Source organism: Schistocerca nitens, chromosome 1, assembly GCF_023898315.1.
Source record: "Schistocerca nitens isolate TAMUIC-IGC-003100 chromosome 1, iqSchNite1.1, whole genome shotgun sequence".
Classification (NCBI taxonomy): Eukaryota; Metazoa; Arthropoda; class Insecta; order Orthoptera; family Acrididae; genus Schistocerca; species Schistocerca nitens.
In genome coordinates, this window is record NC_064614.1 from 268,576,411 (window position 1) to 268,596,879 (window position 20,469).

Sequence of the window (20,469 nt, forward strand, 5' to 3'; positions counted from 1 at the left end):
TATAATATCTTTATGAAATCCTCTCTTGATTCTTCTAATATTATGAGTGAATTTTTTTCTTTCATTTTTTAGGTTGATGGCATTTTCTTCAGTTTTATGTGTTTGAAACTTTAACCATGCTTGGTGTCTATCTTCATGGAATTTGTCACATTCTGATGTCCACCATGCATGTTTCCTTCGTGGGTTCAAGGGAGCTAGATTCTCTGCTTCTTTTTTAAGATTAGGCACTAGTTGTTCTAGATCATATGTTAATTTGATGGTTTGTGTTATTTGTTGGTACTTATTATTTTTAATTAGCTGATGTGGGTCAAACCTCCTTTTTATTTTATTAGTTTTTTCCGGTCCTCTTCTTTAACGGTGTGAATTTGATTTTAATTTTAACCATATAATGGTCTGAGCCTGTGTCTACTCCTCTCAGTACTTTAACATTGTGGATCTCCTTATGAAAATTTTTGTCCATACAGACATGGTCTAGCTGCCACTCGCCCTTCCTCCAGTCTGGATGTTTCCATGTTTTAAGTTTACTTGGCTTCCTCTTAAAGTATGTTGATTTAGATATAAGGTTGTGTTCTCTGCAGAATTCTACAAGTCTTTGACCGTTTTTGTTTGTAAATTTATGTGGACTCCATTTTCCAATTATATCTTTATATTTCCTTTCTTTTCCCAACTGAGCATTGAAATCTCCCAATAAGATTTTTACATTCTTTTTATTTACTCTGTTCACAGTTTGTTCTAGAAGGTCCCAAAATTTATCTACCTCTTCCTTTGTTTTTGTTACACATTTTTTTTCATTTGTTGGGGCATGAGCATTTATTATTGTATAGGTTTTATTCATTGTTTTAAAGCTGAGAGTCGCAATTCTTGGTGATACTGCTTGGAAATCCGTTACTGAATCTATTATTTTTATGTTTACTAAAAACCCTGTTCCAAACTGGGGACATTGTTTCATTGCCCTCGGTCCTGGTTTCCCATTATAAATTCTGTATCCTTGTGATTCGAATGGGTCCTCTGTGGTGTTTCTCATTTCTTGGATCCCTGTTATTAAAATTTTTTGTTTATTTAGTTCATCTGTGAGCTCCTTGAGTTTTCCGGTCTGAAGTAGTGAGTTTTAATATTTTTGTTAATAACTTTTCCCTGCTATAAATGTATAAATGTATATTTAAAAAATATATACCCTTTGTCCATCCAAAAGTTTATTAGGGCATCGCGTAAAAATTTGATGTAAATCGGTCAAGAACTATTCGATAGTTTTGGTAACAACGTTAAACAACGTCATGTCTTTACACTAAGGTGACAAAAGTCATGGGATACCAATATGCACATATACAGATGGTAGTGGTGTCGCTTGAACAAGGGCGGTGCATTGGCGGAGTTGTCATTTATACTCAGGTAATTCACGTCGAAAGATTTCTGGCGTGATTATGACCGCACGGCCAGAATTAAAACACTTCGAACGCGATACGACAGTTGGAGGTATACGCATGGGACATTCCATTTCGGAAATCGTAAGGTAGTTCAGTATTCCGGGATCTACAGTGTCAAGAGTGTGCCCAGAATACCAAATTCCAGTCATTATCTCTCACGATGGACAACGCAGTGGCCGACGGCCTTCACTTCACTAACGAGAGCAGTGGCGTTTCCGTAGTGTTGTCAGCGCTAGCAGACAAGCAACACGACGTGAAATAACCGCAGAAATCAATATCGGGAATACGGCGAACGTATCCGTTAGTTAAGTGCGGCGAAATTTTGCGTTAATGGGCTATGGTACCAAACGACCGGCCGGCCGGAGTGGCCGATCGGTTCTAGGCGCTTCAGTCTGAAACCGCGCGACCGATACGGTCGCAGGTTCGAATCCTGGCTCGGGCATGGATGTGTGTGATGTCCTTAGGTTGGTTAGGTTTAAGTAGTTCTAAGTTCTAGGGGACTGATGACCTCAAATGTTAAGTCCCATAGTGCTCAGAGCCATTTTAACCATTTGAACCAACGACCGACGCGAGTGCCTTTGCTAACAGCAGAACATCGCCTGCAGCGCCTCTCTTGGGCTCGTGACCATATCAGTTACACCCTAGACGACTGTAAAACTTTGGCGTGGTCAGATGCGTCCCAATTTCACTTGGTAAGAGCTGACGGTAGGGTTCGAGTGTGGCGTAGACCTTATCAAGATATGGAGCCAGGTTGTCAACAAGGTCCCGTGCAAGCTGGTGGTAGCTCAATGATGGTGTGGACTGTGTTTACATGGAATGGACAGGGTCCTCTGCTCCAGGTGAAGCGATTATTGACTGGAAATAGTTATGTTCGGCTATCTGGAAACCATTCATTGCCATTCATGAACATTTTACCAGGCCACTGTTGTTCGAGATAGGTTGGAAGAACATTCTGGTCAATTCGAACAAATGATTTGGCCACCCAGATCGCCCGACTTGAATCCGTCTGACGTTTATGGAACATGATCGAGAGATCAGTTCGTGTACAAAATCCTGCGCCGGCAATAATTTCTCAGTTATGTAGATATGGAGGCAGCATGGCTCAATATTTGTGGAGGGAACTTCCGACGACTTGTTAACTCCACGCCACGTCGAGCTGCTGGACTACGCCGGGAGAAAGGCGGTCCGACACGATATTAGGAGGTATCCCATGGCTTTTGTTCAAATGGCTCTGAGCACTATGGGACTCAACTGCTGTGGTCATAAGTCCCCTAGAACTTAGAACTACTTAAACCTAACTAACCTAAGGACAGCACACAACACCCAGCCATCACGAGGCAGAGAAAATCCCTGACCCCGCCGCATGGCTTTTGTCACCCAAGTGCAATGTCGGCGGTGGTAAGACACTACACTGATAGAAATGTGAAGCGTTACAACATGAACACATTCACCAAACGTTGCTTGAACGTTTATGGTGGCGATCGCAACACAGCATACACAAATGACATGTGCGTGCAGCTTATCGCGATCTCTCGAACAATTGGCGCGAGGAACATGGGAGCATCAAACAGCAGGATAGCACAGATTGTTGGCTGGAATGCAGTGGGTGCAAGACAAGAGTGTGGCAAGTGGAGTGGTCACGGTGTCTTCCTGAAGGACAAAACCACGAGAATTTCACGGATTTTTCGACTGCCACTGATGAATAAACTAATGACATCAGGCGCACTCCCTGCAGAGGATAAGAGAGAGCGTCACCAGGAACTGTGGGGCAGATTATGGGACGTCCATGTTTTGCGTGAACTCAAACTTGGTGGGGTGGGGGGGCGGGGGGGGGGGGGCGGGGGGCGATGACGAATACACGCTTCAATTTGCGTTCACGGCGATGTCGCCAAACAAGGATGCGCCATCATGATGCTGTAAACAGAACCCGGATTCATCCGAAAAAATGACGTTTTGCCATTCGTACACCCAGGTCCGTCGTTGAGTACACCATCGTAGGCGTTCCTGTCTTTGATGCAGCGTCAAGGGTAAACGCAGCCGTGGTCTCCGAGCTGATAGTCCACGCTGCTGCAAACGTCGTCGAACAGTTCGTGCAGATGGTTGTTGTCTTGCAAACGTTCCCATCTGTTGACTCAGGGATCGAGACGTGGCTGCACGATCCGTTATAGCCATACGGATAAGATGCCTGTCATCTCGACTGCTAGTGATACGAGGCCGTTGGGATCTAGCACGGCGTTCCGTATTAAGCTCCTGAACCCACCGATTCCATATTCAACCAACGCGAGCAGCAATATCGTGATACGATAAACCGCAATTGCAATAGCTACAATCTGATCTTTATCAAAGTCAGAAACGTGAGGGTACGCATTTCTCCGCCTTACACGAGGCATCACAACAACGTTTCACCAGGCGCCGCCGGTCAACTGCTGTTTGTTTATGAGAAATCGGTTGGAAACTTCCCTCATGTCAGCACGTTGTAGGTGTCGCCACCGGCGCCAACCTTGTGTGAATGCTTTGAAAAGCTAATCATTTGCATATCACAGCATCTTCTTCCTGTCGGTTAAATTTCGCGTCTGTAGCACTTCATCTTCGTGGTGTAGCAATTTTAATGGGCAGTAGTGTATTTAATGTATACAATATACCAATAAAATGACAAGTATTACGGTATATTGATAATTTTTACTTATGGACCGTCTGACAGCAACTGAATAAAACACAATTTTAGTGCCATACGCGTTTCGCCTTTATTTTCTGCAAGGCATCATCAGTGGCAGGTTGCGTGGACAGTTTCTTACATATTACGCTCCTGTTGCATTTTTGGTGTTGTTCTTCTTCTTATGAACGCCAATTTGCGGTTTTTTCCACATTCCACAGCATTATGCACTGAACGCTTGTTTTAATGCAAGAATGGTCCCAGGAAGCAGCTCTTCTCGACACTCGTACTTCTCCAAAACATTGCATTAAAAGAAGCGTTCAGTGCATAGTGCTGTGGAATGTGGAAAAAAACCGCAAATTGGCGTTCATAAGAAGAAGAACATCACCAAAAATGGAACAGGAGCGTAATATGGAAGAAACTGTCCACGCAACCTGCCACTGATGATGCCTTGCAGAAAATAAAGGCGAAACGCGTATGGCACTAAAATTGTGTTTTATTCAGTTGCTGTCAGAGGGTCCATAAGTAAAAATTATCAATATACCGTAATATTACACGCAACTGAGGAAGATAGGACTACAAAAGTTGAAAATGACAAGTTTTTAGGGATCCATCGAAACGGTTAATACTATCTCCGTGGAGCCTTTTTGTCCATCTGTCTCTGCTTTTCTCTTCGTTCAAATACTACCCAGAGCTGACATGTTTAAAATAGTGTGCCTAATCACCTGTTAACAACACTGTTCAATACTTTTTCTAAATAAATCATAGTTTCATTAAAGTGTTTTGACCAACGTTTGAAACAAATTTTAAAAATTCATTTTTTCAAGTTTTTACCCAGCCACGAGATAAACCTCACGTGAGGGGCAGCAGGGGGTCCCAACACATCTAACCAAATGTCACCAACGAGGGAGGGTGGGTCTAAATTTAAAGAAAACCCCTCACGTAATTAATGGACGTCCCTTTACAGGAATCTGGCTTGAGATCTCGAGTCGCCATGGGTTGTATACCGCTGACACCACGTGACATTCGACACAGACATGCTTGATGTAGAGGCAGAGTAACTGGGCCATTTGTGGAACTCTCCGGTGTTCAGCGATGGAAGTTGCTTCTGATTTTTGCGGTCAGGCCAACGCCAGTATATCCGTAGACAGTCTAGTGAATGGTCCCAGGAAGCAGCTCTTCTCGACACTCGTATCTCTCCAAACCATGTGTGGAGGTATTCCACGTGACAACAAGGCTTATTTGACAGTTGCTAAAGAGAGGCTGAAAGTATGCCAGTATATGGCAAGAATTAGACGCCCTGTTGCCATACGCATCATGACCGTGGTTTAACAGCGCAATTTGGAGAATGCTCAGGAAGCAAAGACAGTTGCACTCTCGGTACAAGAAAGATCGGAAGAATGAGGACAGGCAAAAGTTAGTAGAGATTCGTGCTGCTATAAAAAGAGCGATGCGCGAAGCATACAACCACTACCACCGTCATACCTTAGCAAAAGATCTTGCTGAAAACCCAAGAAAATTCTGGTCTTACGTAAAATCGGTAAGCGGGTCGAAGGCTTCCATCCAGTCACTCACTGATCGGTCTGGCCTGGCAACAGAAGACAGCAAAACGAAAGCTGAAATTTTAAATTTAGCATTTGAGGAATCTTTCACGCAGGAGGATAGTACAAAAATACCGCCGTTTGAGTCTCGTACAGATTCCCGTCTGGAGGACATAGTGATAGACATCCCTGGGGTTGTGAAGCAGCTGAATGGGTTGAAAATAAATAAATCGCCAGGTCCTGATGGGATTCCAATTCGGTTTTACAGAGAGTACTCTACTGCATTGGCTCCTTACTTAGCTTGCATTTATCGCGAATCTCTTGCCCAACGTAAAGTACCGAGCGACTGGAAAAAAGCGCAGGTGACGCCTGTATATAAGAAGGGTAGAAGGACGGATCCTCAAAATTACAGACCAATATCCTTAACGTCGGTTTGTTGCAGGATTCTCGAACATATTCTCAGTTCGAATATAATGAATTTCCTTGAGACAGAGAAGTTGCTGTCCATGCATCATCACGGCTTTAGAAAGCATCGCTCCTGCGAAACGCAACTCGCCCTTTTTTCACATGATATCTTGCGAACCTTGGATGAAGGGTATCAGACGGATGCCATATTCCTTGACTTCCGGTAAGCGTTTGACTCGGTGCCCCACTGCAGACTCCTAAGTAAGGTACGAGCATATGGGATTGGTTCCCAAATATGTGAGTGGCTCGAAGACTTTGTAGGTAATAGAACTCAGTACGATGTCCTCGATGGTGAGTGTTCATCGGAGGTGAGGGTATCATCTGGAGTGCCCCAGGGAAGTGTGGTAGGTCCGCTGTTGTTTTCTATCTACATAAATGATCTTTTGGATAGGGTGGATAGCAATGTGTAGCTGTTTGCTGATAATGCTGTGGTGTACGGGAAGGTGTCGTCGTTGAGTGGCTGTAGGAGGATACAAGATGACTTGGACAGGATTTGTGATTGGTGTAAAGAATGGCAGCTAACTCTAAATATAGATAAATGTAAATTAACGCAGATGAATAGGAAGAAGAATCCCGTAATGTTTGAATATTCCATTAGCAGTGTAGCGCTTGACAAAGTCACGTCGATTAAATATTTGGGCTTAACATTGCAGAGCGATATGAAGTGGGACAAGCATGTAATGGCAGTTGTGGGGAAGGCGGATAGTCGTCTTCGGTTCATTGGTAGAATTTTGGGAAGATGTGGTTCATCTGTACAGGAGACCGCTTATAAAACACTAATATGACCTATTCTTGAGTACTGCTTGAGCGTTTGGGATCCCTATGAGGTCGGATTGAGGGCGGACATAGAAGCAATTCAGAGGCGGGCTGCTAGATTTGTGACTGGTAGGTTTGATCATCACGCGAGTGTTACGGAAATGCTTCAGGAACTCGGGTGGGAGTCTCTGGAGGAAAGGAGGCGTTCTTTTCGTGAATCGCTACCGAGGAAATTTAGAGAACCAGCATCTGAGGCTGACTGCAGTACAATTTTACTGGCGCAAACTTACACTTCGCGGAAAGACCACAAAGATAAGATAAGAGAGATTAGGACTCGTACAGAGGCATACAGGCAGTCATTTTTCCCTCGTTCTGTTTGGGAGTGGAACAGGGAGAGAATATGGTAGTTGTGGTACGAGGTACCCTCCGCCACGCACCGTATGGTGGATTGCGGAGTATGTATGTAGATTTAGATGTAGACTACAGTACCAAATGGCGTATTCCGGCAGGATAACGTAGGGACCCACAGTGCAGTTCTCACCACAGACTCCTTGACGAATGTATTGGTTCTCGACTGAGTTGCGCGGTCACGTTATTTTTCACCCACGAAGCACACCAGGAATGCGGTATGAAGACATATTTCACAGAATATGGGATAAAAAACATAGGTACAGTAAAGGTAACTACAAGGAAGCCATGGGTAACAGAAGAAGTACTGCAACCGATCGATGAAAGAAGGAAGCAAAAAAATTTTCTGGGAAATTCGGGAATACAGAGATACAAGTCACTTAGGAATGAAATACATAGGAAGTGCAGCGAAGCTCAGGTGAAATGGCTACATGGAAAAAGTGAAGAAAACAAAAAATAATTGGCTGTAGGAAGGACTGACTCAGCATATAGAAAACTCATAACAACCTTCGGTGAAATTAAAAACAAGGACGGCACAATGAAGAGTTCAATGGGAATTCCACTGTTAAATGCTGCGAAAAGATCGGTTTGGTGGAAAGAGCTCTATGAGGAGAAGAACTTCACTGAAGATGTGATAGTGTAAGTAGGCTGTTTAGGTTTTTATGTTGGTAACGCCACGTAGCGCTCTGTATGAAAATCACTGACTGTGCTGTATGCAGTCTGTAGCTGGTTGGCATTGATGAATATTCTCTATTGTAGTGTTGGCGTGAACAGCGGGTAGCGTTGTGAAGTTGGAGGTGAGCCGCTAGCTGTGGTGGATGTGGGGAGAGACAAGCCAGAGTTTTGAGATGTTAATATGATCGAACGAGCTGGACGTGTGTCCGTCAGAAAAAGGAAATTTGCCAAACTGGATGTCACAAATTATACATATATATTATGACTTTTGACCACTATTAAGGTAAATACATTGTTTGTTCTCTATCAAATATTTCATTTGTTAACTATATGCCTATCAGTAGTTAGTGACTTCAGTAGTTAGAATCTTTTATTTAGCTGGCAGTATTGGCGCTCGTTGTATTGCAGTAGTTCGAGTAACGAAGATTTTTGTGAGGTAAGTGATTCATGAAAGGTATAGGTTATTATTAGTCAGGGCCATTCTATTGTAGCGTTCCGCTAAAAATATTGTGTCAGTTTAGTGTTGATCAGAATAAGTAAAGAGAGAAATGTTTGAGTACGTTGAGTTTTGCTCAGCTGTTTGAAAATCAAATAACGTAGAGATTTACCAGCACAGTCATTTATAAATTTTTCTAAGGGTATGTTTCAATAGAAGAAGAAACCGGAGTCGGTAGGGAAGAGTTAGGGGACCCACTATTCGAGCGAGAATTTAAAAGAATGTTGGAAGACTTAAGATCAAATAAGTCAGAAGAGATGGATAACATTCAATCGTAACTTCTAAAAATCACTGGTGAAAATGGCAACAATTTGTTTTGATCTTCTGATGACTTTACTAGTCGATAAGCGACAGAGTCATCTGCAAACAACCGAAGACGGCTGCTCAGATTGTCTCCCAAATCGTTTATATAGATAAGGAACAGCAAAGGACCTGTAACACTACCTTCGGGAACGCCAGAGAACACTTCTGTTTTACTCGATGACTTTCCGTCAATTACTACGAACTGTAACCTCTCTGACAGGAAATCACGAATATAGTCACACAACTGAGACGATATTCCGTAAGCACACAATTTCACTGCTAGCCGCTTGTGTGGTAAGTGTCCAAAGCTTTCCGGAAATCCGGAAATAGGGAATTAATTTGAAATCATTTGTCAATAGCACTCAACACTTCAAGCGAGTAAAGAGCTAGTTATCCGCAGCTCGTTGTCGTGCAGTAGCGTTCTCGCTTCCCACGCCCGGGTTCCCGGGTTCGATTCCCGGCGGGGTCAGGGATTTTCTCTGTCTCGTGATGACTGGGTGTTGTGTGATGTCCTTAGGTTAGTTAGGTTTAAGTAGTTCTAAGTTCTAGGGGACTGATGACCATAGATGTTAAGTCCCATAGTGCTCAGAGCCATTGGAACCATTTTTAAAGAGCTAGTTGTGTTTCTAAATCCGTGTTAACTGTGTGTCAGTAGATCGTTTTCTTCGAGGTAATTCATAATGTTCGAACACAATATATGTTCCAAAATTCTGCTGTATATCGACGTTAATGATATGGGTGACCAACAACCAAGTGCTCAGATTAAAAAGGGTGTAAGACAGGAATGTAGTCTTTCGCCCCTACTGTCAATCTATTCGTCGAAAGAGCAATGACGAAAATAAAATAAAAGTTCAAGAGTGGGATTAAATTAAGGGTGACAGAATATCAGTGATAAGATTCGCTGATGATATTGTTATCCTCAGTGAAAGTGAAGAAGAATTAGAGGAGATGTTGGGTGAGATGAACAGTCTAATAAATATAGAATATTGATAGAAAGTAAATCGAAGAAAGACGGAAGCAGTGAAAAGCAGCGTAAAAGGGAACAGCGAAGAACTTAACATCAGAATTGGTGATAACCAAGTAGATAAGATTAAGGACTTCTGCTACATAGGCAACAAAATAGCCCATGATGGACGGAGGAAGGGCATAAAAAGCAGACTAACACTGGCAAGAAGGGCATTCCTGGCCAACAGAAGTATACTTGTAACAACATAGGCCTCAATTTGAGGAAGAAATTTCTGAGAACATACGTCGGGAACACAGTATTATATGATGGTGGAACATGGTCTGGGGGAAAAACGGAACACAAGAGAATAAAAGTATTAGAGGTGTGGTGCTACAGCAGAATGTTGACATTAGATGTACTGACAAGGTAAGGCATAAGAAGGTTCTCCGCAGAATCGGCGAGAAAAGGAATATGCGGAAAACACTAACAAGAAGAAGAAACAAGATGATAAGACACCTGTTAAGACATCAGGGAATAACTTCCTTGGCACTAGAGTGAGCTGTAGAGAGTAACAACTGTAGGGGAAGACGGAGATTGGGATACATCCAGAAAATAATTGAGGACGTAGGTTGCAAGTGCTACTCTGACAAGAAAAAAGAAAAGGTTGGCACAGGAGAGGAATTCGTGGCGAGCCGCATCAATCCAGTCATAAGACTGATGACTCGAAAAAAAAAATAAAAAAAATACCTTCATACCAAACTCCACCCAACAATTTTCATAAGATTTGCAGGCAAGACAATTAATTCGTCTAGATGATATCTGGAGCTGTTTAGCGTCCAACCAATGCAAAAGTGTGTTCATGTGTGTGAAGGTCACAACTTATATTGGTGCTTCAAGCGATTACACGTTCCATTTCCGTAAGTGTATTTCGAAAATTTGACTCTAGTGGTCACTCTGGCAGACAAGTGCAGATGGTCAGTCACCTGTCCCATGATGTCCGCGAGGTCGACGACGGAGCTGCTGTAGCGCACAGATCGGTCCACGGGCAGCAGCTCGTCCAACTGGACGGCGCGCTCCACCATTTTCAGTGTCTCGCTCAGCCACTGCTGGTCGCCGCGGTAGAAGCCGTGCGCGAACCGCAGCGTCGACACTGACCCCCTTTGTCCTCCTGGAGGGCTGCAACATACGCATAGACACATATACACTACTGGCCATTAAAATTGCTACACCAAGAAGAAATGCAGATGATAAACGGGTATTCATTGGACAAATATATTATACTAGAACTGACATGTGATTACATTTTCACGCGATTTGGATTCATAGATCCTCAGAAATCAGTACCCAGAACAACCCCCCTCTGGCCGTAATAACAGCCTTGATACGCCTGGGCAATGAGTCAAACAGAGCTCGGTTGGCGTGTACGGGTACAGCTGCCCATGTAGCTTCAACACGATACCACAGTTCTTTAAGAGTAGTGATTGGCGTATTGTGACGAAACAAGTTGCTCGGCCACCATTGACCAGACGTTTTCAGTTGGTGAGAGATCTGGAGAATGTGCTGGCCAGAGCAGCAGTCGAACATTTCCTGTATCCAGAAAGACCCGTACAGGACCTGCAACATGCGGTCGTGCATTATCCTGCTGAAATGTAGGGTTTCGCAGGGATCGAATGAAGGGTAGAGCCACGGGTCGTAACACATCTGAAATGTAACGTCCACTGTTCAAAGTGCCGTGAGTGTGAACAAGAGGTGACCGAGACGTGTAACCAATGGCACCCCATAACTATCACGCCGGGTGATACGACAGTATGGCGATGACGAATACACGCTTCCAATGTGCGTTAACCGCGATGTCACCAAACACGGATGCGACCATCTTGATGCTGTAAACAGAACCTGGATTCATCCGAAAAAATTACGTTTTGCCATTTGTACACCCAGGTTCGTCGTTGAGTACACCATCACAGGTGCTCCTGTCTGTGATGCAGCGTCAAGGGTAACCGCAGCCGTGGTCTCCGAGCTGATAGTCCATGCTGCTGCAAACGTCGTCGAACTGTTCGTGCAGATGGTTGTTGTCTTGCAAACGTGCCCATCTGTTGACTCAGGGATCGAGACGTGCCTGCACGATCCGTTACAGCCATGCGGATAAGATGCCTGTCATCTCGACTGCTAGTGATACGAGGCCGTTGGGATCCAGCACGGCGTTCCGCATTACCCTCCTGAACTCACCATATTCTGCTAGCAGTCACTGGATTTCGACCAACGCGAGCAGCAATGTCTCGATACGATAAACCGCAATCCGACCTTTATAAAAGTCGGATACGTGATGGTACGCATTTCTCCTCCTTACACGAGGCATCACAACAACGATTCACCAAGCAATGGCGGTCAACTGGTGTTTGTGTATGAGAAATCGGTTGGAAACTTTCCTCATGTCAGCACGTTGTAGGTGTCGCTACCGGCGCCAACCTTGTGTGAATGCTCTGAAAAGCTAATCATTTGCATATCACAGCATCTTCTGCCTGTCGGTTAAATTTAGTGTCTGTAGCTCGTCAACTTCGTGGTGTAGCAATTTTAATGGCCACTAGTGTACATCAAGCCCGGTTCCCCAGCTGTCAGTCTACGGGTGGCGCGTTAGGCTTCCCTCTAACGTTAAAATAAGTAACAAAAGCATCCTCTCCACGCTGATGGTAAATCATCCGGGTTGAATGGTCGTAGTCCAGATATATTCACTTCCAATTAATTATCCTTATGGGACAAAAAGTTAATCACCCCCAGGACACATCGCATACCGCCTGACACCTCCTCTAGTCTTAATGGTAGTCTCAACTTGGCGACAGAGAGAATCCACCATTTTCTTCAGATAGACCATATACTTCTGAAGCCACTCGTTGATAATTAGATCCCATATGGCCGCCAAACGGTGGGAATGTTTATTGCTACATTTCAGCCGCTGTTACTTTTAGTTCCACTCATTTTCTATGGAATAAAGATTGAGGGATTTAGCAGACTACTCAAGGTGCTGAGTGTTTGTGAAACCATGGCGGTACGCGTGCAGCCCTGTGACACAGTGGTTATCTCAGAAGACGGTAGCGTCCACAGTATGCTCATAATGGAGATGTGGAATAAAGGACCTCGAGTGACAGACATGTCAATGTAGGCGTATTGCACAGTCCACACTGATGTACCAAAAGTCAGGCAGTTTTATTTGTGGTGTGGTCATGGGTACATCGAAACGATACAGCTTTTTATGTCATTCTGACACGTCTCCACGTTGATCCGTACAACCCAGTGGCAAATAGGCACTGCTTCACTTCAACCAATCTTACTGTGCGGGTTCTACACTACCGACTAGCACCATTTCACTGCCATGAGTCAAATCAGCAGTGGAGGTTACATGACTGCCTACATCATCTAAATTACCTACAGTGCTCCAAGGCTACCAGCACGTTCTTTTAGAGAGATGATGGATATTTCGTCCAGTGACCCTATATTCACCTGTATTGCATCCATTCTGTTAAATGGTCCATCCTTTGTCATCATAAGCTATACCAATTCCCTGATCTTTCACCCCAGTCCATCTGTGGTCCAAGTCTTTGTCCTCTCTCCTCTCCTGTACATCCTGCACACCACCATGTTCTTAAAACGCCTCCTCCTGGTCACTGCATATAGCACGCCGTTAACATCACACTCTCGCAACGGACACCCAAACCTGTTGTTAGCTTCCAATTCAACCAGAGGCTCCTAAGGCCTAATCCTTCCTAAACCAAGGCGACATTTATAGAACGAATCACCCACTGCTTCCGTCACTATGACTCCTCCCAAACCATTTATGGATAACAAGTCCAAAGATTCTAGGTGGAAGATGTGCAGGCACTGTCTACAAGTGCGGCCAATCTTCATCATCATCGTGCGACTGTGATGTGGAACACTAAACAGTCGTTCATGTTGTATCAACATGTACTACACGTGCCTACATGGATCCTTTCGAAAATTTGCTGACAGCGACGAGTGATGTGATAATATACACAGAGGATCTTGATATCCATATGTAGCTGTAGACATTTGTGTTATATTATGCTGAAGGTTTGTGCTTAAATAATGACATATAGTACTTTCGTAATCTTTGTATATGTACAGCCATACCATAAATAAATATATAAACCATTTATGACGTTCCAGTTTATAAATGCATTAAAATAACGTGTACTAACACAGTAACTGAGGGAACATGACGTAAATTTCAACAGGACGGATCACCACCGCACTGACGCCTTGATGTAACGGCGTTTCTTAACAATGAGCTGCCTCAGCGGTGGAATGGCCTGGTAAAGGACGTACAGTCCTCGTATTGACCCAATGGCCTCCATCCCATGGTATGTCACGTTTGTTGTGGAGGTTTTGCATAATTCCACCTATGTCCCTCTCCTTCCTACGACTTTGGGTGGAATGTAACACTGCCACGCCGTACGGCAACAGCAGTGAGTGCAGTAGGTCCAGAATGACTCCCAAGAGTATGGAACGAGATTGACTGTCACCTGGCTGTTTTTCTTCCTTCCGATAGAGAACACATTTACAATTTATTAAAGATAAAGCGAACCATTCATGGCAAGCATAATTGTGAAAAGTGCCCTATGGTTCTATGTGCATGCATGTAATATACAGGGTGAACCACAACTCCACTGACAAACTTTCAGAGGAAGTAGTGTAGACCAAAAAGAAAAAAAGTCCACTAAACATTAGGTCTAAAATACGAGGGTCATTTTTATAGCAAGAACCGATTTGTAATTGAGTAAGAGAAACTTTCTTTACGAACGTAAATTGTATCACATACTACAGTACACACGTTTTTTCACTTTTCAACATATTTAAACATTTTCCAAGAGTCTGGAACCGCGTGACCGCTACGGTCGCAGGTTCGAATCCTGCCTCGGGCATGGATGTGTGTGATGTCCTTACGTTAGTTAGGTTTAAGTAGTTCTAAGACCAGGGGACTGATGACCTCCGATGTTAAGTCCCATAGCGCTCAGGGCCATTTGAACCAGTAATTCCCAATGAAACCTGTCAGCTGCGTCTTTGTTCTTGCCGCAACTTGAGGCCGTGCATGGTCGTGAAGCAAAACGACGCCGCTAGAGAGCGGTCCCCGCCGGCGATTCTGAATGGCACGCCTAAGCTTTAATACTGTTTCACAGTAGTTCTCAGCGTTTATTGTCATCCCTCTTGGCAAAAAGTCTAGCAGAAGAACGCCTTTCCGGTCCCAAAACACCTTGGCCATTATTTTCCGTGTTGCAGGTTCTTGTTCGTGGTTTCCTTGGGGAGTTTGAATGATTACACTCACTGGATTGACGTTTATTCTCTGGAGTGTAATGCGCAATTCACGTTTCATCGCCAGTCAGAACTCATCACCATCGTATGATAGCGCTCCAAAACGGACAAAGATTGTGCCATTCGCTTTGTTTTGTGTTGTTCTGTCAGCACTTCCGGCACCAATCTCGCCCAAATTTTTTGTAGTGAAGTTTGTCACTAACAATGTGAAAAACTGCTATCTTGAAACTTGTCTAAATTTCTGATGCACCTCCTCAATAGAGAAGATCCTGTTTTGGCGAATTGTCTCATCAACTTCTTGTGTCAAGTCTTCATTCATGACAGTAGCCCATCAAATTGTTCTTCATCATAAACATTTGTCCTTTCTTCATTAAACAGCCCACACAATTTACGCACATTTCTATCATTCATTACATCTTCACCATGAACTTCAACAAGCTGTCGGTGAATCTGAACAGGACGAACTTATTTCGAATTTGAGAACCGAATAGCCGGCCTAGCGGTTCTAGGCGCTAAGTCTGGAACTGGGCGACCACTACGGTCGCAGATTCGAATCGTGCCTCGGGCATGGATGGGTGTGGTGTCCTTAGGTTAGTTAGGTTTAAGTAGTTCTAAGTTCTGGGGGACTGATGACCTCCGAAGTTAAGTCCCATAGTGGTCAGAGCCATTTGAACTATTTTTTGAGAACCGTATAACCGAGAGCACTTTACAATTGGCTGAATTACTGACTAAGATGCCGATTAACGAAGTAGTAAAACCAAACAACCAACACCGGCAGAAATTAAACTAATGGTAGCTTAGTGAGAGAACTCGTCTAGCCGTGTTCGAAGAGCATTTTCATCCAGAGAGCATGTTCCCTGAAAGTTGTTCGACTGAGAGCGGAAAAGGTGAAAATCTGAGGGCGCAGGATCAAGTGAATAAGATGGGTGCGGAATGACTTCTCAAGCCAACTCATGTGTAGTGCTTTTGGTCAATCTACCGGAATGCGAACAGGCGTTGTCTTTGTCGTTGTTCTTAGACTGCGTCTGCGAGACGTCTCAGTTGTTGACAGTAAATGTCAGCAGTGATGATTACACCTCTGGGAAATACACTCCTGGAAATGGAAAAAAGAACACATTGACACCGGTGTGTCAGACCCACCATACTTGCTCCGGACACTGCGAGAGGGCTGTACAAGCAATGATCACACGCACGGCACAGCGGACACACCAGGAACCGCGGTGTTTGCCGTCGAATGGCGCTAGCTGCGCAGCATTTGTGCACCGCCGCCGTCAGTGTCAGCCAGTTTGCCGTGGCATACGGAGCTCCATCGCAGTCTTTAACACTGGTAGCATGCCGCGACAGCGTGGACGTGAACCGTATGTGCAGTTGACGGACTTTGAGCGAGGGCGTATAGTGGGCATGCGGGAGGCCGGGTGGACGTACCGCCGAATTGCTCAACACGTGGGGCGTGAGGTCTCCACAGTACATCGATGTTGTCGCCAGTGGTCGGCGGAAGGTGCACGTGCCCGTCGACCTGGGACCGGACCGCAGCGACGCACGGATGCACGCCAAGACCGTAGGATCCTACGCAGTGCCGTAGGGGACCGCACCGCCACTTCCCAGCAAATTAGGGACACTGTTGCTCCTGGGGTATCGGCGAGGACCATTCGCAACCGTCTCCATGAAGCTGGGCTACGGTCCCGCACACCGTTAGGCCGTCTTCCGCTCACGCCCCAACATCGTGCAGCCCGCCTCCAGTGGCGTCGCGACAGGCGTGAATGGAGGGACGAATGGAGACGTGTCGTCTTCAGCGATGAGAGTCGCTTCTGCCTTGGTGCCAATGATGGTCGTATGCGTGTTTGGCGCCGTGCAGGTGAGCGCCACAATCAGGACTGCATACGACCGAGGCACACAGGGCCAACACCCGGCATCATGGTGTGGGGAGCGATCTCCTACACTGGCCGTACACCACTGGTGATCGTCGAGGGGACACTGAATAGTGCACGGTACATCCAAACCGTCATCGAACCCATCGTTCTACCATTCCTAGACCGGCAAGGGAACTTGCTGTTCCAACAGGACAATGCACGTCCGCATGTATCCCGTGCCACCCAACGTGCTCTATAAGGTGTAAGTCAACTACCCTGGCCAGCAAGATCTCCGGATCTGTCCCCCATTGAGCATGTTTGGGACTGGATGAAGCGTCGTCTCACGCGGTCTGCACGTCCAGCACGAACGCTGGTCCAACTGAGGCGCCAGGTGGAAATGGCATGGCAAGCCGTTCCACAGGACTACATCCAGCATCTCTACGATCGTCTCCATGGGAGAATAGCAGCCTGCATTGCTGCGAAAGGTGGATATACACTGTACTAGTGCCGACATTGTGCATGCTCTGTTGCCTGTGTCTATGTGCCTGTTGTTCTGTCAGTGTGATCATGTGATGTATCTGACCCTAGGAATATGTCAATAAAGTTTCCCCTTCCTGGGACAAGGAATTCACGGTGTTCTTATTTCAATTTCCAGGAGTGTAGTTCGTTAGTACAGCACAGCAATGCTGTTCCACCGTATGCACAACATTGTATTTCGTGGATGCACGCAGGGCTTTTTGTACGGAAGTTGCTTTGTGCTCAACCACTCCTTTCTTTTCCTTTTTCCATTTCTTGTCAACAGTAACGATACAGGACAGTTATGGTTGGTGTTGTTCAAGAGCTCAAATTCTCTCTGAGCACTATGGGACTAAACATCGGAGGTCATCATTTCCTTAGAACTTAGAACTACTAAAACCTAACTAACCTAAGGACATCACACACATCCATACCCGAGGCAGGATTCGAACCTGCGACGTAGTAGTCGCGCGGTTCCGGACTGAAGCGCCTAGAACCACTCGGTTACCGCGGCGGTCCCAAGAGCCAAATGATGACGAGCAGGCAATGGGTACATATGGCCACCCATTGATTTCTGTGAGTTTGGCTTAGAGCATGCGGTACCCATACACACGATTTTTGGACATTCTCCTATTGCATGAAAATGTCGGACGATAGTGGAATGATCACAGTTCATCATATTTGCCAGTTCTCGAGTACAGTGAAACGGATCATTGTGGATTAATGCGCTTAAATGATCTTCATCAAACCCGGAAGGTCTTCCTGAAATTGGAGAGTCACTAATGTCAAAACGATCCTCCTTAAAACGAGAAAAACCGTTTTCTTGCTATGCTTAGTCCAATGGCATTATCCCTAGACACTGCCTCCGCTTCTGTCACTCTTCTACTGAACTCAAACAGAAGAATACGTCGGAAACGTTTTGGTTTCTCCACTTGGTACTCCATTTACTAGCATCCACAGCTATTCTCACTATGGCAAACTGACAAAATGAGACTATGTACACTCATATAGCAACAGTGAATTACAAATACACTACTGGCGATTAAAATTGCTACACTACGAAGATGACGTGCTACGGACGCGAAATTTATCCGACAGGAAGAAGATGCTGTGATAAGCAAATGATAAGCTTTTCAGAGCATTCACACAAGGTGAGGAAAGTTTCCAACCGATTTCTCATACACAAACACCAGTTGACCGGCGTTGTCTGGTGAAACGTTGCTGTGATGCTTCGTGTAAGGAGGAGAAATGCGTACCATCACGTTTCCGACTTTGATAAAGGTCGGATTGTAGCCTACCGCGATTGCAGTTTATCGTATCGAGACATTGCTGCTCGCGTTGGTCGAAATCCAATGACTGCCAGCAGAATATGGAATCGGTGGGTTCAGGAGGGTAATGCGGAACACCGTGCTGGATCCCAACGGCCTCGTATCACTAGCAGTCGAGATGACAGGCATCTTATCCGCATGGCTGCAACGGATTGTGCAGCCACGTCTCGATCCCTGAGTCAACAGATGGGGGCGTTTGCAAGACAACAACCATCTGCACGAACAGTTCGACGACGTTTGCAGCAGCATGGACTATCAGCTCGGAGGCCGTGGTTGCGGTTACCCTTAACGCTGCATCACAGACAGGAGCGCTGGCGATGGTGTACTCAACGCCGAACCTGGGTGCACGAATGGCAAAACGTAATTTTTTCGGATGAATCTAGGTTCTGTTTACAGCATCATGATGGTCGCATCCGTGTTTGGCGACATCGCGGTTAACGCACATTGGAAGCGTGTATTCGTCATCGCCATACTGTCGTATCACCCTGCGTGATAGTATGGGGTGCCATTGGTTACACGTCTGGGTCACCTCTTGTTCGCATTGACGGCACTTTGAACAGTGGACGTTACATTTCAGATGTGTTACGGCCCGTGACTCTTCCCTTCATTCGATCCCTACAAAACCCTACATTTCAGCAGGATATTGCACGACCGCATGTTGGAGGTCCTGTACGGGCCTTTCTGGATACAGAAAATGTTCGCCTGCTGCGCTGGCCAGCACATTCTCCAGATCCTTCACCAACTGAAAACGTCTGGTCAATGGAGGCCGAGCAACTGGCTCGTCACAATACGCCAGTCACTACTCTTGATAAACTGTTGTATCGTGCTGAAGCTGCATGTGCAGCTGTGCCTGTACACGTCATCCAAGCTCTGTTCGACTCAATGCCCAGGCATATCAAGGCCGTTATTACGGCCGGAGGTTGTTGTTCTGGGTACTGATTTCTCAGGCTCTATGAACCCAAATTGCGTGAAAATGTCAGTTCTAGTATAATATATTTGTCCAATGAATACCGGTTTATCATTTGCATTTCTTCTTGGTGTAGCAATTTTAATGGCCAATAGTGTAAGAAATGACACTCTATAAAAACCGCTGACGACCGGAATACACACATGAAGAACAAAAACGCTACGAACTTATGCGTCAACTTAATAGTATTGGAAATTGTGATGAATGTTTCTGATACGCCGTGTGTGCTGAATATAATGCAATCGCGCAGCAGTAGCAGAGATTCAGCCTTCACGCACTGTCGTTGACACATACATCATCGGTGATATTAACAGCAGTTGACGTGGGTACGATGCAGACAGGCAGCCATAAAATGAGTCTGGGCTACGCGTGCCGGGCTTCCGGCAGCTGCGTAGCGAGAGGCGCGGTCGTGTCACGTGGTCCCGCCGATCACGCGCTCCGCACGGTACGGCTGCCAGCGCTGCGGCCTCCGCCGATTCAGGGTCGCTGACGTCGCCGTCTGTCGGTGTAGCGTTACGGCAGCTGAGCTAGCTGAGATGGGACACGGACCGCAAACAGGGCTCTCGTGGCCTTATACACTACTGGCCATTAAAATTGCTACACCAAGAAGAAATGCAAATGATAAACGGGTATTGATTTGACAAATATACTGTACTAGAACTGACATGTGATTACATTTTCACGCAATTTGGGTGCATAGATCCTCAGAAATCAGTACCCAGAACAACCACCTCTCGCCGTAATACCGGCCCTGACACACCTGGGCATTGAGTCAAACAGAGCTTGGATGGCGTGTACAGGTACAGCTGCCCATGC

The 20,469-nt window shown here is 45.4% G+C and overlaps 1 protein-coding gene across 1 annotated transcript in view; it reads right to left on the reverse strand.

Annotated features, from left to right (window-relative positions):
- The window catches only part of LOC126247975 (protein unc-13 homolog 4B-like), a 205,183-nt gene that overhangs the window by 60,448 nt on the left and 124,266 nt on the right, over window positions 1-20,469 (reverse strand). The window contains exon 4 of the mRNA XM_049948543.1: window positions 10,651-10,843. Within this exon, the coding sequence (XP_049804500.1) occupies window positions 10,651-10,843 (193 nt within the window). The remainder of the gene's footprint in view (window positions 1-10,650; window positions 10,844-20,469) is intronic.